This window comes from Octopus bimaculoides, chromosome 26 (genome assembly GCF_046866305.1).
Source record: "Octopus bimaculoides isolate indiv1 chromosome 26, ASM4686630v1, whole genome shotgun sequence".
NCBI classification, from domain to species: domain Eukaryota; kingdom Metazoa; phylum Mollusca; class Cephalopoda; order Octopoda; family Octopodidae; genus Octopus; species Octopus bimaculoides.
In genome coordinates this window covers 9,432,338-9,456,337 of record NC_142953.1, presented here as the reverse complement: position 1 = coordinate 9,456,337, position 24,000 = coordinate 9,432,338, and the positions used below count along the sequence as shown (strand labels likewise).

Here is a 24,000-nt window from a genome sequence, read left to right as displayed (position 1 = left end):
GGCTGAAATTACAGTATTCCTTCTGCAGAGGATGCCAGTCCATTACAATAAGGTTTTATTAAGGACCCTTATTTTGAACGTATATTTTGATTTGGATCAAATTTGGCTGCTATTTCTTGCAGATGAAACAAGCATTTACAGGCTTCCCTTTATACTATTTGTTAACACCTAATAAACTGGGAGCTAATTGTGGTCCTGGCTGTCCAGGAAATCCTTCTTGCTGCCTCGTAGCTTGTGAATAGTTGATTTGTGGTGTGGCTCAGAACAGACTCAAATGACCACTACCCACCCTCCTCCTCCTCCTCCTCCTCCTGCACGCGCACATTCAGACAAAAGGTGGCGTGCGGGGGGGGGGGCTGTAAAGGTATTTTGCTTTGATGGTAAATTCATGCCCATAACTTTAGGGTGGGATTGAACTCTCGGTTGCAGGGTTGATGAATCTGTCTAATTTTCAACAACACTTTTAATAACAGTGATAATGATTATGGTGATAATAACGATGATGATGATGATGATGATGATAATCATAAGAAGAAGAAGAAGAAGAAGAAAGATGATAATAAAAATAATTGTTTCCTGTCTGAGATTGAACTTGTACGCCTATTTAGTTTAATTTAGCTGCTTATCAGCTTACACAATGGTTGCGTAGAAGTATTTATTTCCTTGTTACCGCCCACTCCTTCAGAGCCTTCAGGAGAGAGAGAGAGAGAGAGAGAAGGGGAGAAAAAGAAAGTGTGTGTGTGTGTGTGTGTGTGTAAGAAAGAGTAAGAGACTTAGGAATAGTTGACAGTTTGTTTTTGCATACTTTACAACTCTAAACAGGTTGTAAGTAGTCGGAAATTGATGCAGTTATCTAAATGTGCAACCTGTTGCCTGCTTACTTCCCCTTCCTCGGCTTCCACACCAACTTTGCCACTTGGCTGCTAACGGTATCGCTAACTTAACACTTGTAGATCAGATGTATATCTTTCGCTCAAAGTTGTTGCTAACACATGAGTAGAGAAGTGTGTAGATTGGTGTGTAGGTGTTTGTGTGTGTGTGTAGACAGAAAGATGAGATACAGTGTGTAGACTGCTCTGATATGTATAGATACTCCAGTAGCTCTTGGTGCATATAAATATGTGGAGACTGCTCTAATGGATATATATATACATGTGTATATACATACATTACACACACCCATGTATGTATGTGTGTAATGTATATTTATATATATATATATATATATATATATATATATTGTCGTTCAAAGCTCGAAATGAAGAGTAGATGGACTGAAGACAACTGATGAAGGGTCGTTCTTTATGTTACTTGTCCTGTTTTTCATTTGTTTCTTTCGTTATTTGCGTATCTCATGTTGTTTACGGTTTGTGACGTCCTGTACCCATATATGCATATCTGGTGTATATAAAGATACCAGCAGAAATGTATAGGCTGCTCTGACATTCCAGTAGAAGTGTATATAGACATTCCAGTAGAAGTGTGTAGATAGCTCTGATGTCTCTAAATTTGTGTAGCCTGCTCTAAGATATACAGTAGTACCTCGGTCTCTGAACAACTCTGATCACAAATAAATCGTACTTTATATATATAGATATAGATATATATAAAGCACGATTTATTCATGATCACTGTTGTTCGAAAACCGAGGTTCTACTGTATATCATCATCATCATCATCATCGTTTAACGTCCGCTTTCCATGCTATATATATATATATATATATATATATATATATATATATATATAGATATATATATATATATATTTCGTATGTGTATTTCGTGTGCAAGATTCTTGATGTCGATACGTGTGTTGAAAGAAATACAATTAAACCTTGGGAGAGGCATTATGCCGGTAATAAACACACACGGTTTAATTATATATATATATATATATATATATATATATATATATATATATATATATATATATGTCTGTGTGTGTGATATAGACAACTCTAATGTGTATAATGATGTCAGTAGAAGCGTATGTTACTGCTCTGATGTGTATAGAAACATCAGCAGAAATGTGTAAACAGCTCTGAAATGTGTGTTGACTGCACCAAAGCGTGTATATCCGCCAGCAGATGTATGTAGAATGTTCTGCTTAATAAATGTTTTTCATTAAGACTGTTTAATTGTTTCCTTCTACATTCTGTGAGTTCAAGTCCTGCCAAGTTTTGTTAATTGCTCAGCAACCAATTAACTAATTACTCAGTAACCAGTTAATTAGATATTTAGGAACCAATTAATTAGATACCCTGCAACCAATTAACTAAATTACTCAGTAATAGACTAATTAAATTACAGATTAACTAATATGACAACCAATTTATACCACACTGTGATACCTACATATATCTGGGTGACCTGGGCTGTTAACAGTGAAGTGTCTTAGCCATGAATAGCATTTATTTACAGCTAGATGGACTGAGCTACGGACAGCTTAAGTGTCTTAGCCGTGGTCACAATACAGTGAACAATACCACACTATAGTACCTACATACATCTAAGTGGCCTGAGCTGTTGACAGTTAAGTGTTTTGTCCAGGAACGCAATACAGTGAGCAGCTATAAGGTATGGACTATTAATGACAATTATATTAGTTATGGGCACAGTACAATAAGCTATACCATGCTGTGGTACTTGCTTACAGCTAGGTGGACTTAGTTGTTTGTCACAGCCAGTAATAGGAGACAAACTTCCAACTTCTCAGGTCACCTCGCCTTAGACACTCTTTTCTTAGCCATGACTATACCAGTTCAATGTATGAAGGAAATATCTCCAAATTATAATAATTGATATATAATATATTGATATATAGACACAGGAGTGGCTGTATGGTAAAAAAGTTTGCTTCTTAACCATATGGTTCTGGGTTCAGTCCCACTGCATGGCACCCTGGGCAAGTATCTTCTAATATAGCTTTGGGCCAACCAAAGCCTTGTGACTGAATTTAGTAGTTGGAAACTGCAAGAAGCCCATGTGTGTCCTTTGTGTTTATCCCCCACCACTGCTTGACAGCTAGTGTTGGTGTGTTTAAGGCCCAGTAACTTAGCAATTTGGCAAAAGAGGCCAATAGAATAAGTACCAGGCTTTAAAAAAAAAATAATTACTGGGGCCAATTCATTCAATTCAAAGTCTTTCAGGGCCCCAGCATGGCCACGGTCTAATGACTGAAACAGATAAAAGATATAATATCAATATTAAGACAAGAAGCTGGCTGAATCAGTAACACGCTGGGCAAAACGTTTAGTGATATTTCGTCTGTCTTTAAGTTCTGAGTTCAGATTTCACCAAGGTCAACTTTGCTTTCCATCCTTTCAGGGTCAATGAAATAAGTGCCAAATGAGTACTGGGGTCAATGTAATTGACTTGCCCCCTCATCCCAAATTTTAGGCTTGTATTAGAAAGGATTACATTTTGTGATCCACCCCTATCTCCAGTCAGTCTAATCACTATGAAGCAATCTTATTTCATGCCAGATAAGCTAAATCCCTTCAGTACACATCCCGTGACCCTTTTCATAGCATTTAATTCCCTTTCAGTATCTGGCTTTTCCTTCTGACTAACACCTTGACAACTAATCCCTGGATGCCAGAATCAACCAGTCCAATTTGATAACTCTGATAAATTCAATGTTTATTTTATATTTCTGGGATGATAACAAATTGTGTAGTGGAGACTTAAGGCTAATGTTTCATCATCATCATCATCATCATTGCCATCATCCAGCACACTTATGACCAAGTATGGTACTGGGTTCAGTCCCACCGTTTGTCACCCTCGGGCTGACCAAAGCTTTGTGAAAGGACTTGGTCGACAGAAACTGGTGTGTATATATATATATATATATATATATATATATATATATATATACATATGTGCGTGTGTGTGTCTGTGTTTGTCCCCAACTATCACTTGACACCTGGTGCTGGTTTGTTTATGTCCCTGTAAATTAGTGGTTCAGCAAGAAGTGAGACCAATAGAATAAGTACCAGGCTTTATGGAAAGTAAGTTCTGGGAGTTGGTCTGTTTGACTAAAAACAAAAAAAAACCCTCTAAGGTGATGCCCCAGCATGGCCAAAACCCAGTGACAAACAATTAAAATATAAAAGCATTCAGCTGTGACCACCCCATCTTTTTTTCAGACGTTCCATACTTTGGCTTACATTATCCAATGACCATTTTTTTAGGGCAGCAGACCAACCCACAATTCAGTCTTATTTTACAGCAGTCAGTTGAGTGTAAATCCTGGCCCCTTTTTCCCCAGTTGTATTTTTAATAATGTGCTTCTCTGTTATTTCCGTGAAAGTTCCTAGTTGTTTGTCATAGTAAGTCTTGGGTTTTGGTCTTGTGTGTTTAGTTTTAACTGCCTGTTTCAGAGGATTCAGACTTAATCCCCTGGGATAATCTTGGATTTGTAATGCTCTGTTTGCGTGTGAATGAACTAATCCAGTATTTTTTTCTTATCAGAGCTTACATTGTTTATATTTTGATTGTAGCTACTGGGTGGTGGTGTATCGCATGGTTACTGGCTGGTATTTTATCTCATGGTTGCTGGCTGTTGGTATATCACATGGCCACTGGTTAGTGTTGTACATGTTTGCTGGCCAGTACTATATCACATGGCTGCTGACTATTGGTATATCACACATGGTCACCGGATTGTATTATATTATCATGTTTGCTGGCCAGTATTGTTGACTGGTGGTGAATTGCATGGTTACTGGTTAGTATCTTATCTCATGGCTGCTGGGTATTGGTATATCACATGGCCACTACTTAAGTGTTGCATCATATGGCTGCCGGCCAGACAGTATTGTTATCACATGGCTGGTGACATATCAGATGACCACAACTAGGTGGTGACATATCACATATCCGTTGACTGGTGTTGTATCATATGGCTACTGGCTGGCATTCTATTACATGGCGACTGTCTTGTATTGTGCCACATGGCAATTGGCTTGTATTGTATCATGTTTGCTGGCCAGTATTGTATCACATGGCTGCTAGGATATCAGATGGATACCAGACAGCAGTTATCATATGGCTGATGACCTATCACGTGACCACAACTAACTAGTAAAATAGACATTTATTGTCTAGTGTTGTATCATATGGCCACTAGCTGGTGTTTTATCACATGGCTGCTGGCTATTGGTATATCACATGGTTACTGGCTTGTATTATATTACATGGCCACTGGCTTGAATTGTATCTCACAGCTACTAGCCAGTATTGTATCACATGGCTGCTGGCATCTCAGATGGCTCCCAAGACAGTATTGTTATCACATGGCTGGTGACATATCACATGACCACAGCCAACTAGTGATATATCAGACATTTATTGTCTAGTGTTGTATGATATGGCTACTAGCTGGTGTTTTATCACATGGCTGGTGACATATCACATGACCACAACTAACTGGTGACGTATCACACATCTGTTGGCTTGTGTTATATCACATATGAAAACTGCATCGTGATTGCTCAACTTGGGGGTCAACGACTGCCCTATTATGCTTCCTGAGTTGAACGTGAGATGGGAGCCCTAAAGCTTTCACATCAGCATGCCTCCACAGTATAGAACGCTGAAGTTCCAAGAACTCTGCCTCCTTCGCCCCGCCCGCCCACCCACCCACCCACCCACCCTCAGCTGTACTATCCGATAAGGCAGGGTGCGGAGGTGGTGGCGCTGTTCAACTGCCCCCCCCCACTATTGAACAAATGACCACCATGGAACATCTTGTCTCCAGGGTGGATTGGTGAGTGGACAGGAAAGTAGGGAGGGTTAGGCGGAGTATATAACCAGCAGCCAACAAGCAAGCAAATTACCCATTAACTCTGCTATCATTAACAGCAATTATACAATCACTACAACAACAAAACAAAATACGAGGCAATAACAAAACACATACAACTAAGACAAAAAAAACAAAACAAAAAAAATAATGGAAACTACAAGGCAATCACAATTAATTTCAAGTCAAAACTTAACAAAGAACAAAGACTAATATAGCATTTAGACCTCCAGTATTTATGTCAACAGCTGTGTTGAACAGCTTGTAGGGGAGAGGGTAGTGGTAGTGGTGGTGGAGATGGATCGTGTGGCGGTGGTGGAGGAGACGTAACTGAGTGATGATGATGATGATGGTGGTGGTGGTGGTGATGTTATAAACGAGGTGATGTGGTGGTGGTGGTGGTGATGTTATAAACGAGGTGATGTGGTGGTGGTGGTGGTGATGTTATAGTTGTGATGCTGTTGTGGTGGAGGAGATGTAACTGGGCGATGCTGGTGTTGGTGGTGGAAATGTTATAAACGAGGTGATGTGGTGGTGGTGGTGGTGGTGCTAGCGGAGATGTAACTGGGTATGTGATGATGATGTTGATGTTTGTGGCGGCGGCAGCGGCGGAGGAGGAGACAATGTAACTGTGATGGTTGTGGCGGGCGGAGGAGGGGGCGATGTAACTATGTGATGGTGGTGGTGGTGGTGGCAGCGGTAGGGTTGTGAGTGTGAGTGATGGTTGAGGGGAGGAGGTGTAAATTGTGGTTGGTGAAGAGGTGGGGGGAGGTCGATCTGTGGTGAGGTTGGTGGTAGGGTAGAATCTGTGGTGATAGTGGGAGTGGGCAGTGTGGATGATAGACTGGGTGGTAGGTTTGGGAAGGGGGGAAGTGCTGGCCTGCTTGTTTCACAGAGAGAGAATAATAGCATGAGACTTTGCTGACATTTGGCTTGATTTAACAGGCATCTAAGCATTAAAATGAGAGGTGTAGCTGTCAACCTTCCTTCACCTCTCACCCCTCCTCTCTCTCTCTCAGCTGAACAATAAAAAAAAACCCCAGCAAACAAAGAAGACAAAAAATACATATAATAATAATAATAATAAAAATAATAATGGTTTCATAAACAATCAAATAAATAAAGCTCTAGGTTCTGCTTATCTTCTGTGTGTGCATAAAGGGGTGAATGGTGTCTTTAAATAAAACAGCAGAATATAATTACAATAACACATCACTCACTCATATACACGAACGCACTCACACATGCACGCATAAAGTCCTAAAAGAAAAAAAGACAGTGAAGAGTACTAAAAAAAACCCCTACAAAATCCAATGCTGAAACAACAACACAAAAGCCAACAACTAAGGAAAGGAAGAAAGGATGAATGAGAGGAACCCCCTTTGCCCTCCCCCCTTTCCTCTCCACTCTGCTCCCTGTTCTTCATGTTAATAACAACTAGAACAAGCTATGAAATTATTGGGTATATGACTCATAAATCTGGTATGTTTTGTCTGTTTAAAGATTCTACATCTTGAGATGGGGGTTTCTTCTGTTCCTCCCGCTTCCTTTTTTTACAACAGCAACAACAACAATAATGATAGTAGTGACAATAAATTAAAAGGGAAATGAAAAATAAATAAATAAATAAGACAGTAGGAAAATATCTTCCAAACTGCCCCTATCCCCTCCTCAGAGAAAAAAAAATCTTTGAACATGCTCACCCCACTTACTAACAAATATCCCCACCACCACCACTACCACTACATTCTTCGCGGACTTTTATCTTATCAGAAATGGCCTACAATTGCTGCACATGTGTGTACATATATGTAAGGACACATTCAGGAATCCCCCCCCCCCACTAGAAAAGGGTTTTTTTGTCTGCTAATTGCATGGATAATCTCAATTAACCGATGTTTTTCAGCTCAACTATGTTTGCATATAGAGTGAGGGCATGTGACCTAGTGGTTAGGACGTTGCTATTTGCGACTGCAACATCATCATCAGCATTTAATGCACATTCTCCATGCTGGCATGGGTTAGACAGCTTGACAGGAACTGATAAGGCCAGGAGCCACACTAGGCCCCATAATCTGTTTTGGCATGGTTTCTACAGCTGGATGCCCTTCCTAACAGCTTTACAGTGTGAACTGAGTGCTTTTTACTTAGCATCAGTTCCAATGCTTTTCACTTGGCACCGACCAGCACCAGTGCTTTTTACACGGCATCAGTGCTTTTTATGCGGCCCCAGCACCCACACCAGTGCTTTTTACATGGCACCTTGGTTTTAGGATAACAATTTTGTTGTGACGGGTGAGTATAGCAATGCGCCCATCCTCAGGAAGGGCAGTGCGTTGTATTCTTGAACAAAGCATTTCATCTTGCGTTGCTCTGCAATCATTTTGACATCTGACTTGTGATACACCTTGCACTTGTACACGTGATGCTCATTATGAACTAATCACTTGTGCAGCAGCTTGCCCAGTATGAAATTGCAGAATTGTCTTTCTCAGACTCAGCAGATGACCAATAGCAACATTTACTCTACTCCAGTGTTTCTCAACCAGGGTCCATATGGCTCATAGAGGTCCCTATAAAATTTCGTTAAAATTTATGTGTAATAAATTCCTTGTACTTCTACAATACACAAAATATTTTGGTAATTTTTTTTTTTTATACAATTCCTAATAATATTTAATTATAAAAATATAATAGGTTTTTTTAAAACATCAGTTGGCTAGGAGGGTCTATCTGGAATCAAAGGGGTCCATCATCATCATCATCGTTTAACGCCCATTTTCCATGCTGGCATGGGTTGGATGGTTCGACTGGGGTCTGGGAAGCCAAGACGCTGCACCAGGCTCCAGTCTGATCTGGCAGTGTTTCTACAGCTGGATGCCCTCCCTAACGCCAACCACTCCGAGAGTGTAGTGAGTGCTTTTTGTACGTGCCACCGGAAACAAGGGCCAGAGGGAGCTGGCATCGACCACGATCAGATTGTGCTTTTTATGTGCTACCAGCACAGGAGCCATTGGTAAAAAAAAATGGTTAAGAAGCACTGCTCTGCCTTATTTTAATTTTGCATGCAGAACGCTACTCTGAGCTATTTCTCCCATCCCACCCTTCCTCATCAATAATGTTGTTCACACTCAGAGATTCTTGAGAGCTGAAATATCAGGAGTAATCTAAGTTATTCTGCTCTTTGTCTTTTATATTTTCAACGCACACACACACATACATGACCTCCGTATCAATTTCTTTCGACTCTTTTCCTTTAAGTGAAAATAAATATTCTATATCTATGTTGACAGTAATTTTATCAACTATATCTCTATGTTGACTGTTGTGTCACCTCTAACGATGTTGACAGTAATTTTGTCACCAACTGTATCTGTTGACAGTTGTTGCATCACCTATAACTATATTGACAGTATTTCATGTCACCTCTAACAATGTTAATATTTATTTATGTCATTTCTGACAATGTTGACATCACATATTGCTAATGTGTATGCTGGTGTGTATTTAAGACATGCATATTTTTATTATATAAAACAAAATGTCAGCATACATCTAATGCAACTGTATTACAGATGGAATACCAAGTGTATAAGTGTATGATGAAACACTAAATTTGATTTTTTTTCCCCAACAAAATAACTCTTTTCCACAAAACAAAATGTAGGAGTTTGTCTTATGTGAGAATGTATCATGTATACTGGCAAATACAGTATGTGAACAGTACTTATGTCAGTCACCTCTGACAGTGTAGACAGTATTTGTGTCACCTCTATGTTGACCATAATAGTGTCACTTATACCTCTGGTGACAGTAGATCTTGTCACCTAAGAATGTTAGTGGTAGCTGTGTCAGTCTACATCAATGTTGACAATAGTCGTCATCTGTAACTATTTTGTGAGTGGTTGTGTCACTTCCTCTAAGCTATGTTGACAAACAGTACTACCCCCCTCTCTCTCATTCTCTCTCTCTCTCACTCTCACTCTCTCTCACTCTCACTCTCTCTCTATCTCTCTCTCCAAATATGTTGACAGTAGTTGACTCTCCCCGTCATCACTTTTCACTCACTAATGCTCCCTGCTTCTGGCTTTGATGGAAGACATTCTGAGATTACACCAATGGGTCATACTTGACCCTTGTGTTTTATTGTCTCCTGCACAAACACTGGGACAGGGTGTGGCTTGTGTTGATGGAGATGAGTGTTACGAGAGGTGATGGAAAGGGCAGAGAAAGGAAACTGTCTCTTGTCATTTTAATTGACTGTATACATTGTGTGTGTATACATGTGTGCATTTTCATATACATCTATCTCGGCTTGTTTGTGTGTGTGTGTGTGTGTGCATGTATATATATAGGAAGCACTTTGAACTTACTTCGTGTGGTTACACCTATCTGTCAACAGCAGAATTTTTCTCCATGACAAAATACAGTGAATGGCTTTTTTAGGGGTTCAAATATGCCTTAAGTTTTGTGTGTGTGTGTGTGTGTGTGTGTGTGTGTGTGTGTGTGTGTGTGTGTGTGCATTTGCATACGAATCTATTTAACTGACATAAGTATGTATCTCTAGCTTGCTTACCAACCACATGGTTCTGGGTTCAGTCCCACTGCGTGGCACCTTGGGCAAGTGTCTTCTACTATTATAGCCTTGGGCCGACCAAAGCCTTGTGATTGGATTTGGTAGACGGAAACTGAAAGAAGCCCGCCGTACATGTATGTATATATGCGCATATGTTTGTGTATCTGTGTTTGTCCCCGCCCCCAACATCGCTTGACAACCAATGCTGGTGTATTTCCCTGTATTTTAGCGGTTTGGCAAGGGAAACCGATTTAATAAGTACTAGGCTTACAAAGAATAAGTCCTGGCGTCGATTTGCTCGACTAAAGGCAGTGCTCCAGCATGGCCGCAGTCAAATGACTGAAACAATTAAAAGTATAAAAGAATAAATAAAAATATATATATATATATATATATATATATATATATATATAAACACATACTCATATGTGCATATAAGTATATTCAATAAATTAATAAAGTAAGCTGTGAAGTATATTGTTACAGCAGTGTCTGTTCATTAACCAAACTCATGCATGTGCATGAACGCGCGCGCCTGCATACACGTGTGTACACATGAACCATGCAAAGGTAATTCCAGTGTGCTTTTATCAAGTTTAACGAGTCTCTGTTGGTGCCAGAGGAAATGGAGAGGGTCAGCGGATATGAGAAATATAATGCTTGTTGATGATGATTATTATTATTATTATTATTATTATTATTATTATTATTATTATTAGTATTAGTATTGCTCCCTCCTTGCCACCACCCACCTACACACCTCTCCTCCTGTCTCTCAGAAATCCAATATCTCAGACATTTTAACATACAGGAAATATCAATTGAGACTTTCCACTTAAAAATCTTCTAAAAATACAAAAAAAAAAGGCTGCTTTTTTTCTTTTTCTTTTTTTTGCCAACCTTTTTTTAATACTTACTACTACTACTACTACTAAGAAGGTTGCGTGTGTGTGTGATTTAAAAATACATTTGAGGAAGTGGGGGGGAAAAAGCACCAGAAAACAATTGATGTGAGTGCACACGCACGCACACACATTCATGCACGTGTGCGCGCGCACACACACACACACACACCATCTCCCACATGCATACACACTCGCTTTCGCAAACACCAACACACTCATGCATACACATACACATTTACGCATATGTGCACACACACATACATTTATATGCATACGCATACACATTTATGCATATATGCACACACATTCACACAACACACACACACACATGCATTATTCATATAAACACATTCACACGCATTTACATGGCATTCACACACACACACACACACATAGACACTATTACACATTCACTGATAATATTCACACATACACTGTTACACATTCACATACATGCCTACACAATATTTTCACACGTACACACCATTACACATTCACACACATTAATTCTCTCACAGTATTTTCATGCACATACTATTTACACATCCACAATACATGCTTACACAATATTCACACACACACACACACACACACACACACACACACACACGTGTGCACACACGTGTGCACACACACGTGTGCACACACACACACGTGCGCACACACACACTAACGCTCATTCCAAATCACTGCAAATTTCTTTTAATTTTTAGCATTCCCTCCTCTCGCCTCCTCTCAACCTTTTTCTCCCTCGGCTCTCCTTTCGCAAAACAAAATAATGAAAAAAAAAAAAAAAAATGAACAGAAACGATAATAAAATTTTTTAAAAACCAGCCAACGCGGTTATTGTCACACAAGGGCCTCGATAGTGTTAGTGTTTTGATAACAACTTTAGTTTGTTGGTAAAAGTGTTTCAATTTTCACTGTTTGCATAACTTCCAAGGGAAATACATAACATTGTCAGATGTTGTTTTCATAATACCATAAGCTGACCTCTGTTTTTTTGGTCCTTCAGCGCTTGTTACTAATAACAAACACTGCTCTTTCTAAAAAAAAAAAGGAAAGAGTTTGGAAGAGGCTGGGGGAAACTGGCAGTGATGGTGGGGGGTGTTCTTTTATATTATTATTCTGTCTTCAAATGACACGGCATCAAACACTTTTTCTTGTTTTTTATTTAGTCTTTTATTCTTTGTACTTGTTTCAGTTATTAGACTGTGGCCATGTTGGGGCACCGCCTTGAATTCCTTTTAGTCGAACGAATCGAATACTTATTTTTTTTACAGCCTGGTACTTATTATATCGGTCCATTTTGATGAACCGCTAGATTACGGGGACGCAAGCACACCAACACCGGGTGTCAAGCAGCGATGGGGGGGGACAAACACATACAGAAAGACACACACACACACACGTAAGATATATACATATATATTTATACGACGGGCTTCTTTCAATTTCTGTCTACCAAATCCACTCACAAGGCTTTGGTTGACCTGAGGCTATAGCAGAAGACACTTGACCAAGGTGCCACACAGTAGGAGTGAACCCGGAAGCATGTTTATTTATTTTTTTACTTGTTTTAATGATTGGGTTGCGGCCATGCTGGGGCACTGGCCTGAAGTATTTTTTGTTGAATGAATTTACCCCAGTACTTTTTTTTTTCACAGCCTGGCACTTATTCCATGAGTCTTTTTTTGCCAAACTGCTAAGTCTTGGCAGTGTAGACAAACCAGCACCAGTTACCAAGCAATGGCACAGAGAGGCACATACACACTCACACACACACACACACACACACACACACACACACACACACACACACACACATTATACAGCAGGCTCTTTCAGTTTCCATCTAGCAAATTAACTCACATAAGATTTAGGCCGGCCTGGGGCTACAGTAGAAGTCACTAGCCTGATGTACCACACAACAGAACTGAACCTGGAACCATGTAGTTGAGAAGCAAGCTTCTTTCCACACAGCCACGCCTTCTATGTTTATTAATTGCTCATTTTTTTTGTAAGGTTTACTTTATTTCTTAGTTCTTCATTTAGCTATCAGTCTCTTCATCTCTCCCTCTTTCTGCCAGTAGACAGGAGGAGCCTTAAACCACTTGAGACCAATTCTGGCGCTCTGATTGAAAGCCTCTAATTATAAAAACATTCATATTTAAATTTGAAGTTTTTAAAAATTGGAACTTTCATAATAATTTCATGTGAGAATGTTTTGTCTCTTTACATTTCAAGTAACTGTTTCTCATGTGGGAACAAAGCCAGGAATTTGTGTGGAAGGGGTTAGTGAGTTGCATCAACCCCTGTACATGTCTCATACATTATTTTATCAACTTTTTATCAATAGGCACAGGAGTGGCAGTGTGGTAAGTGGCTTTGTGAAGACATTTTAGGCCACTTTACATCAAGCTTTAACCCTTTTAGCACCAACCCATCCAAGACCACCACTTTCTATATAAAGTGATCTAAATTGAAACTTCCCATTAAAATTCCTCATTAATTTATGTTCTAATTACTAGCCTAGTAATTACCAAGATATTTTACCAAATTCTTTATTATTTTCAAAACAAATGCAATGTAAATATGGTAACAAAAGGGTTGTTTCATAGGGCAATATTTGGGACAAGTTTGTAAAATATAAAAATTGTTCATTAACCTATAAAAAAACTAAGACAATTTTTCTACTACTTCTTAATTTCCACGTTTTAGTAGGGGTCATTCTTTTAGCCAATCACCTGCATCATCAGAGGAGTATGACATTGCTATATTATGTAGTTGAAGACTAAGATGTTGTCTGCAGATAAAACAGACCCCTCAAACAAATCTGTTTGCATAATACATACGATTCCTTTGGCAAAAAACAATTTTATTGCATTTAATACTAACAGCTGGAAACAATTAGTTGATTTCCCAAGAAAGCAGCTGTAATTTGAGTGCAAAGTGAGTGAAATTATCACCAAAACTATGGCAAAGCTGGGAATTAATTTTTATGATGTGGAATCACTTATTGCAAAGCCACTTGAAGAATCACTGCCCCCCCCCCCCGACCATTGTGAATATAATTTATATCATTAGGATAACAGAATATGGCCTTGAGGTACTTGAAACTTCTCTATGGTTCTCAGTGATGTTCCACTAATATGCAGAGTGTACTGGGAAGTCTTTCTTGAGAGGATCAATGTCTCAGACTTTGCAAAACTAACTCTGATTCCTGCCTTGCAGCACTCAGCAGTGAACTCATTCACTTCCATGCTGGAGATCACCTTCTGATGAGTCAAGAAGCACTGTGTTGCCGGTAAATATCAGCAGATCAATCCTACATCCACAGATTGTGATACAACTTCTACAATGGTTTGCACATATCAATCCACTTCATAAAAATTAGGAAGAAAAGCGGTGACAATACACACCCCAGCCAAATTCATCAAGCTGAGCCAAATTCATCAAGCTGAGCCAACTAGCAGGAGACTCTGGAGTAGACCAAGAACAAGATGGCTTGGATAATATCCATAGTCTCATTTGGTCATGCTTGGGAATCCATTTGGAAAGTCTAATGACAGTTGTTGCTTCTGATAGGATTCTGTGGAGGAGGTGCCTGAGGACTCTACCCCCATGACTTTCCCAAGAATAGTTACCCGGAAAAGATGGATGGAGGATAATAGAAATCTATTCCATTATTTTACATACATTTATTGTGAAAGCTTAAAGAAATAATAAACATAATAATACATAACACGCTGTGTTCCAGAACTAACTAATGTTATAATAATTGTATAGGCTATACATATTACTCAAATATGTGGAGGCGCAATGGCCCAGTGGTTAGGGCAGCGGACTCGCGGTCGGAGGATTGCAGTTTCGATTCCCAGACCGGGTGTTGTGTGTTTATTGAGCGAAACACCTAAGCTCCACGAGGCTCCGGCAGGGGGTGGTGGCGGCCCTGTTGTACTCTTTCGCTCCAACTTTCTCTCACTCTTTCTTCCTGTTTCTTGAGTAACGCTGCGATGGACTGGCGTCCCGTCCAGCTGGGGGGGGAACACATACGCCATAGAAACCGGGAAACCGGGCCCATGAGCCTAGCTAGGCTTTGAAAGAGCAACGTTTATTGTTTTATTACTCAAATATAAATTAGAAGCAGTGCTAGTATCATAAACATCAATGATATTTACTACACTAGCACTGCTTCTAATTTATATTGGAATTTATTCCTATTTATGCATCGTTCTGACATACCAGCAAATGGTTTTTACATCACAGGCTAGCAGTTCAGTTCAAGTGTGTGATGTTGATAAGCCACAAAAATGGCAAAACAGAGATATCTATCACTTCTGAATGAGATTCGGAGTGAGCTGTCTCACCTGTCTCTATGACTTTCAAGTGTTTTATCACCTGGCATTTTGTGGGAACCATCCTCACCATGCTGAACTGCTGCCTATGGCAAACATGCAGTGCACATACACAAGTACGTTTGATTGATAATGTTTAAATATATTATCTTTTAGCTTTTACTTGTTTCAGTCATTTGACTGTGGCCATACTGGAGCACTGCCTTGAAGAGTTTAACCATACAAATCGACCCCACTATTTCTTATTAAGCCTGGTCAACCCTCTATTCTATCAGTTTCTTTTACTGCGCCGATACACACACAATAATATCATTGGGGTATTTAACCTTGGGGGTTTCCATATTAAGCTTATCCACACATATTGGCTATCAGACAAATCTGTTAGCTGGAGATCATTTGTTCTACTAAATAAATGTCTGGAAATCCATAAGAATCCATAGAGTTTTTATAACGACAGATAAGAATACAGTGAATGAGTTGTTTCACTACTAACAGAATGGCTTGCTGTGCTCTCTCCATTCTTTTTAATTGTCATTTTATATGCAATGAATTTCCACACAGTTTCTGTGTACAAAATTCACTCACAAGGCATTGGTCAGCTTGAAGTTATAGTAGAGGACACTTGCCCAAGGTGTCGCACATTTGGACTGAACCTGAAATCATGTGGTTGTAAAGCAAGTTTCTTAACCATATACCCATGCCTGTCACTCTGCGTGTTAGATGAGTTGTTTTTGTCCCCCACCCTCCAAGGATTCCTACAATGACTATAATTTGTTAACTCATTTTTTTCTTTTACCATATTCTTTTTGAAATGCATTACCTTTGTTTCAGCTAATTTTGAAAATAATGAAGAATTTAGTAAGATAACTTTGTCGTTATTAAGCTGGTCTTTCGAACATAAATCAACATGAAAGTTTTCACGGAAGATTTTAATTTAAATGACTTTAAAACCAAAAGTTTGCATCAGAGAACCACATATGCAATCTTTGGTGGGTTGGTATCAAAAGGATGATGATGATGATTATTATTATTATTATTATTATTATTATTATTATTATTATTGTTCAGTAGTTGTATTTTTATATCGTGCTTTCACTTCACTACCGAGCGCAGCTCTGTGTACCTTGGGTATGTGCTGTGGGTTGCTGTGATGCTCTTATGGTGACTGTATTGAAAGTGTTTTGCGTAGGATGTGTGCAGTGCCCAGTAGTGCAATTTTCTGTATGTTATATATATTTGTAAGTCCTGGTGTTTTTGTTATGTATTTGTCTGAATATTTTTTTATTATACCTAAGGCACCTACCATGATAGGAATTGTTTCTGTTTTTAGATTCCACATTATTATTATTATTATTATCATCATTGTTCAACATTTGGTAATTTCAGGCAAATTTGTACTCCATCGTCTGCTACACCTTTTTATGTTGCTGGGGGGGGGGGGTGCAGCATTTTGTGTTCTTTTCTGTTGTTGGGAGTGTGTAAACTCTTCCCGGTATTGTATTGCATAGTTTCTTTTTTGTTATGAGACGTGGTGCATTCTTTTGTTGTATTAGTGTTGTGTATGTAATGTGTTGGCTATCTGACCTGCTGGTGGTAGTTTATTTCATTGGATATTCGTTATATAGAGTATGTCTTGAGTTTGTGGATTGTTTTGTTTAGGTTGCATAATTGAATCAATAGCATCTTGCATAAGATGTGGGCTGTTCCTAGCAGGGTTATTTTTTTGGATAGAGTGCAGTGTTGGGGATCCAGGTATAGCTTCTACATTTTTGTTCATTATTGTTATTATTATTATTATTATTATTATTATAATAATAATGATGCCATTTTATTCTCTATTTTTCAGTCATTCGAGTCTTTCCAGAATACAATGAAAAATTCCATAAATAAAAAGCACCATCAGTCCCAGTTAGCTGCCCAGCTTCCCCCTCCAGCCAACCTTGTCTCGCCATCTCTTACCAGTCCTCTGGCACCACGCCCGCCATCGCCATTACAACCTCCACACTGCTTAGCCAATGATATTAGTAACAATGAGAGCCGGTCCATCTCGCCTGTGCCCTGCGCGAGGGACAGGCCCCCAGCAAAACCTTCACAGCAAGTCAAGAAAAAGGCAGAAACCGTCGTCGATGTACATATAAACGATAATGTGAATAACAGCAAGGTAAGCTTTATTTTTCTATTTTTATTTTGCTCTGCTTTTTTTTCTTTCTTTTTTTATTTGTTTTTATCGGGGGGGGGGTTGTATTGGTTTTGGTCATTGGGGGGAGGCGCGTGGCTAGAGTGTCAGCATCATGATCGTAAGATTGTGGTTTCGATTCCTGGACCGGGCAACGCGTTGTGTTCTTGAGCAAAACACTTCATTTTCACGTTGCTCCAGTCCACTCGGCTGGCAAAAATGAGTAACGCTGTGATGGACTGGCGTCCCGTCCAGCTGGGGAACACATACGCCATTGAAACCGGGAAACCGGTCCCATGAGCCTGGCTTTAAAAGGGCACATTTATTCATTTTTATTTTTGGACATTGGACTGCATGGCTATCCAGGGGCAAACAAACTTCAGTTTATAATGTTGGATTTGAAATTTGGCCAGCAAGTTTGTTGGAGTGGGTAAGTCAATTACCTCGACGTCAAGTGCTCAGCTGGTACTTATTTTATTGATCACTGAAACGGCTGCAAGGCAAAGTCAGCCTCCAAGGAATTTGAACGTAAAGACAGATGAAATGTCATTAAGCATTCTACCCAGCATGCTAATGGTTGCGCCAGCCTGCCATCTTAGTTTAGTTGTTAATATTGATTTCAAGTATTTATTTTTATCAATCTCCCAGAAGACTAAAAGGCCAAGTGTGACCCAAGCAGGATTGAAAGTCTGATTGTAAATGGATTTAATCAAATATCACAAAATAATTTTCTCTCAGCTCCTTCCTATTAATCATTGTCCTCCAGAGTCCATAACAGAGGAATCTAAAACTAGTTACCCATGGGAGCTCCTCTGTGTTGATGACCTTGTTCTTATAGCTGTGTATACAGATACATTTATTTATATAAAAGTTTGTGTGTGTCTCCTTATCTTGATAATGTAAAGGATAAAGAGGATGAAAATTCTTCCTGACTCATATTGACTCCCTAGGGCCAGTTTCCTTTCTATGTGGTGTATATATTAATCCCCTGGATAGGATGCCAATCCATAGCAGGATTACTCATTTTTACTAGCTGCATGGACTGAAGCAACATGAAACAAAGTGTTTTGCTCAAGAGCACAATGCATTGCTCTTTTCAGGAATTGAAACCACAATCTTACAACCACGAGTCCAATACCCTAATCACTAAGCTATGGGCCTCCACGCTTGATATTTTGCAATGGTCGTAAATGATTGTCATTCATTTCTCACCTTCTGTGGAAAGAAACAGGTCTGACTCTAAGGGGAATATTAGTTTACTTTACTGGACCCCACCAAAGGTTGGTGATAAGGTGGGCATCCAGCCATGACCAATGCAAGGATGGAAAATGGACATTAAAATGATGATGATGATATATACTTGTGTTATGCCCACCTTAGCATTACTTTTGAGACATTCATGAGCTGTGCAAGTCCAGAGCCAACTGCTTGCCATCATTCTTGGCAGACAACCAATCCCCTGACCTGCAGCAGAACCTTGACCAGCCACAGCCGGATGCACCGTGACCCATCTTCTTGTCCCATGTGATGTTCTTGATCATTGTCGATGAACATTATTATTATTATTATTATTATTATTATTATTATTATTATTATTATATGGAAGGCAGCAAGTTGGTAGAATCGTTAGCACACTGCGCGAAATGCTTGGTGGTATTTTGTCTATCATCACGTTTTGAGTTCAAATGCCACCAGGGTTGATTTTTGCCTTTCGTCCTTTTGGGAGTTGATAAAATAAGTACCAGCTGAGCACTGGGGGTCAATGTAATTGACTATCCCCTTCCCCAAAATTTCAGGCCTTGTGCCTATAGCAGAAAGGATTATTATCATCATCATCATCATCATCATCATATGTAACCATAGAATCTGCATCTCATGATGAATCTTGAAATGGGCATCTACTAAAAGATCACTCCACACACTCATAAGTTTACTCTACACATCTCTCTTTCTCTCTCTCTCTCTCTGCCTCTCTTTATCACTTTCTATACATACACATGCAACACACACATACATGTGTGTGTGTGTGTGTAAAACACTATTAAAACCGTATACATGTGTATATCATAAACAAAGATTGAAATAACAAATACTCGACTCCCTGATGGAAATCACACCATACATCTGTTGGGAAGTGGGCAAGCTTTAGCGAATAATAATAATAATAATAATAATAATAATAATAATAATAATAATAATCACAATGATAATAATATTCTTGAGGGACATCTCCAAATTTAATGCTCTAATTAAGCATGCAAATGTTTTATCTGCTGTAGGAAGCATTTGTCTCATGAGGGACACATCGCATGATTCATAAACGACACCACCCACGTCTTGCTTGGTTAGCTTAAGTAACACACACGCATGCACACACACACACATACATGTACACACATACATCTCTTTCTATGCCTGGGAGAACAGATAACATTGTCATCTTGTATTTTGAGGGGAATTTAGCAATTTAGCTGGTCTAGAACGAGTGAAGGGAACCTGCATATGGTCTCTCTAGCTGTTAGAAATAACAGTCAGATCTACTCAAAAGTCACACCTTCAAATCACATCTTAAAATAAGGGATGGACATGTTGGATGGCACAGTCGTAGATGGATGCACAATGAGCTTAAAAACTAGATGATCATAGCTGGAATTACCATCTTAGATTGTAGATAGGTCTACTCCTTCAGTGCTGACCTGGGGCTAAACCACAACAGCAGTAATGTAAACACAACACTGCACCAGCCTCTTTAAAGTTTCTTAACCTGCTAGATGTAGCAGCTAAATATATCTTAATTCATATCTTACCATTTTAAAATTTAAAACTAAAAACATTAGATAATGCATTCCTAGACAGACATATGTGTAGAAATTAGACTAAATGGTCATGGTTGGAGAACACCCTTTGGTCATGTATCTGCTTGATCAGGATCTAGCTGGGACTAAACAACTGAAACAGCAACAAAATCAACCTCTTTAAGGTTTCTTGACCTGCTAGATGTAGCAGCTAAATATCTTTCAATTCATATCCTACTGTTTTAAAATTTAAAAGGAAAATTTTGAACTAGCAACATCAGATAATGCAATCCAAGACAGGCATATATCTAGAAATAAGACTGGATGGTCATAACTGGAGCATCTTTGGTCATGTATCTTCTTGATCAGGGTCCTCTTGGGACTGAACAGTCATCACCACCAGTCTACTCTGTTTATGGTTCCTGCTTTAACATGTTCACATGTCCAATAATTAACTCTTTTGTTCATTTACTCCATCTAACTCCACCGATCATCATCATCATCATCATCATCATACTATTTTACATACTCTTTTGTGTTTACCCTCTACAGTTACCCCCACCCCCTCCACACATACAACCCACTCTTTCCCTCGCTTTCTATTTTTCTCTCCCCTCCACAATTTTCTCTAATGACTCTTTCAGTTGATTACTCGTTAGCTAATGAGATTTTTCCTTTTTTTCCTTTAGATCTTTGGGGGTTTTTTTGTTGTTGTTTTTTTCCCTTGTTTAGTTTTGTTTTTATTTTATTTATCTTTATTTTCTTTGTATTTTTTATCCTCCTCCCCAGTTGTTTTCTTTCATTTCCTTTCATGAAACATTAAAATCATTATCACATGTTTACATAAGGAAATAATAATAACAATAATAATAATAATAATAATAATAATAACTGCAAAAGAGAAAAATTATATATAAAAAAAAATACAGTAAAAGAAAAATAGAAGTGTTGTAAATTACTTGTCTATTAAAGTGTTCTAAAGCATTTAAATATGATCAATAAGCTGTGGAAATTTAGTGCAGATCTATACCATTGTCCTATCCTGTCCTGAGTATTATGTAGACTTCCACCACCACCACCACCACCACTTCTTACTCTGCCCATTGTGGTAATCTCATCCTGCTACCCCCCACCTCCCTCACACACAGCAGCGGGATGTCTCTCAGTTGTACTTGTTATTAAAAGATCAACATCGCTTCTTTTTTATGGTGCTCATTATATATATATATATATATATATATATATACATATATATATATATATATATATACATACATATATATATATATATATATATACACACACACGCACACACACAAACACACTGATATAGAAACAAACATCAATAAATATATATGTATATATTTATATATGTACACAGACACACAAACATCAATATATGTATGCATACAAACATCATTATATATATATATATATATATATATACACACACACACACACACACACACACATACACACGCATGCAAACATCAATATAACAACGCACAAATATCAATATATGTGTATATGCACATATGCATTAACATCAATAAATATACAAACATCAATATATACACAAGTACATCCACAAAGTGTATATCTATATAAATAAAATAATCTCGAGTGTGTCGACTTCGATGAATCAATATTAAAACCTATCAGCTCGCCTTTGGTTGCGGTTTGTTGCAACGATTTCAGCTCAGCGCTGGCCATTGTCCATTTGTATAGTGACATCATTGTCTTGCTTCATCATTAATGACTTGAGCGTGGCGGCCTGGCATTCATGTACGAAAGGTGAGCTAGTACAATATGGTATCTCATTGTGTAGTGTGCGTATCACTTGACACAGGTATCAATATTCTGCTTAGAAAGCTTGTATTACAGGTTTAACATTGCTTTGGCACTTTTCTTCTTTGTTTTTGTCTTCTTTTAAATTATTATGTGACAGTCCGTTTGTTCTGCAATCCTCTCACAAGGACTGGTCACTAACCTGTGTCATTTCTGTTAGAGTATAAAGGTTGTTGTTGTCAGTGGTGGTGGTGGTGGTGGTGGTGGTGGTTTGGAGGCAAACAGCTTTGTATTCAAAGTTATTCCAGCTGTGACTATTCTGTTTTATATATTCAGAGTATAACATACCTGGGGCGGTGGTTCTTCAATCTTGTGATACCAACCCATCTGAAACTGCTCCAGGTTTTATCTTACCAAAGTCAAGTCAACTTTTGGGGGTCATGCACCATTGCAAGTGCATCAGTGCATCCACCATTTGTCAGTATTCGTTCAGGTCATCTTGAGTAATCCTCTGAGCAGTGTCCCAGTTGGTTCCATCTCTACAAGATAGTTCCACCTTGACCATGAGGCATGTGGCCAACCAACACAAGTTGTCACTCCAGCTGGATTCTTAGGAAAGAGAGTACCGTACTCAGGATTCTCAGACAAGCGAACAGAGTACGTAGGATCCTCAAACAAGAGAACAGAGTGCACAGGGTTCTCAAACAAGAGAACAGAGTACGTAAGATTCTCAGACAAGAGAACAGTGTACATAGGATCCTCAAACAAGAGAACAGAATACATAGGGTCCAACCTCAAAAAAATCAAGCCACATGACCAAACAGTCCGATCTCACACTCTTGAATCGTGCAGATAAGAGGACACATTCCAGTTTCTGAGTATAGTCCTTGGTTGGATACAAAATCCAACGATAGCCTATAATCCTGCAAAGTACCCTGGTACCAAAGGATTATGAAAGTGACCTAAATTAAAATTTTGTATTTACATTTCATGTTAATTTTTCTTCCAAACACCAAATTCATGAAGACAAAGTCATTTTACTAAATTCTTCCCATACACCCACTGTTGTATGTATGTGTGTGTGTGTGTGTGTGTGTGTGTATGTATATATATATATATATATATATATATATATATACACACACACACACACACACACACACAAATACACACACACACATCCTCTCCATAATCATCTGACCTGCAAGAAATATCAACCAAATTCTCACAAATCTCAGCCTGCCTAGTCCCAGATATATAAAAAGATGGGATGGTCATGGCTGGAATGCCTGTGTTCAAAGGTCCTGCCTATAGCCAGCTGTACAACAACATGTAGTCATTACCCCTGTGCCTCATAGTTGTTTCATGAACCCTGCCACCTTGTACAGTCACATCTCATGAATGCCACCACCTTGTATAGTCACATCTTCTCCAGCACTTTGTATAATCACATGGTTCTGTACCGACATAGACATGTTATTCAATCTCAACCTAATTAGCTCGCTGTTAATAAATAAAGCCACATGTTTATGTCTATATTTCAGAAGCTAAATCACCACACACCCACATTATCTCCGACTGCTAATTAGTT

The 24,000-nt window shown here is 38.8% G+C and overlaps 1 protein-coding gene across 6 annotated transcripts in view; it reads left to right on the top strand.

Annotated features, from left to right (window-relative positions):
* Positions 1–24,000, top strand: part of LOC106868878 (uncharacterized) — a 702,504-nt gene that overhangs the window by 434,615 nt on the left and 243,889 nt on the right. For all 6 annotated transcript variants that reach the window (XM_089342546.1, XM_089342545.1, XM_089342544.1 and 3 more), the window contains one exon: positions 17,497–17,811. In XM_089342546.1, the coding sequence (XP_089198672.1) occupies positions 17,497–17,811 (315 nt within the window). The remainder of the gene's footprint in view (positions 1–17,496; positions 17,812–24,000) is intronic.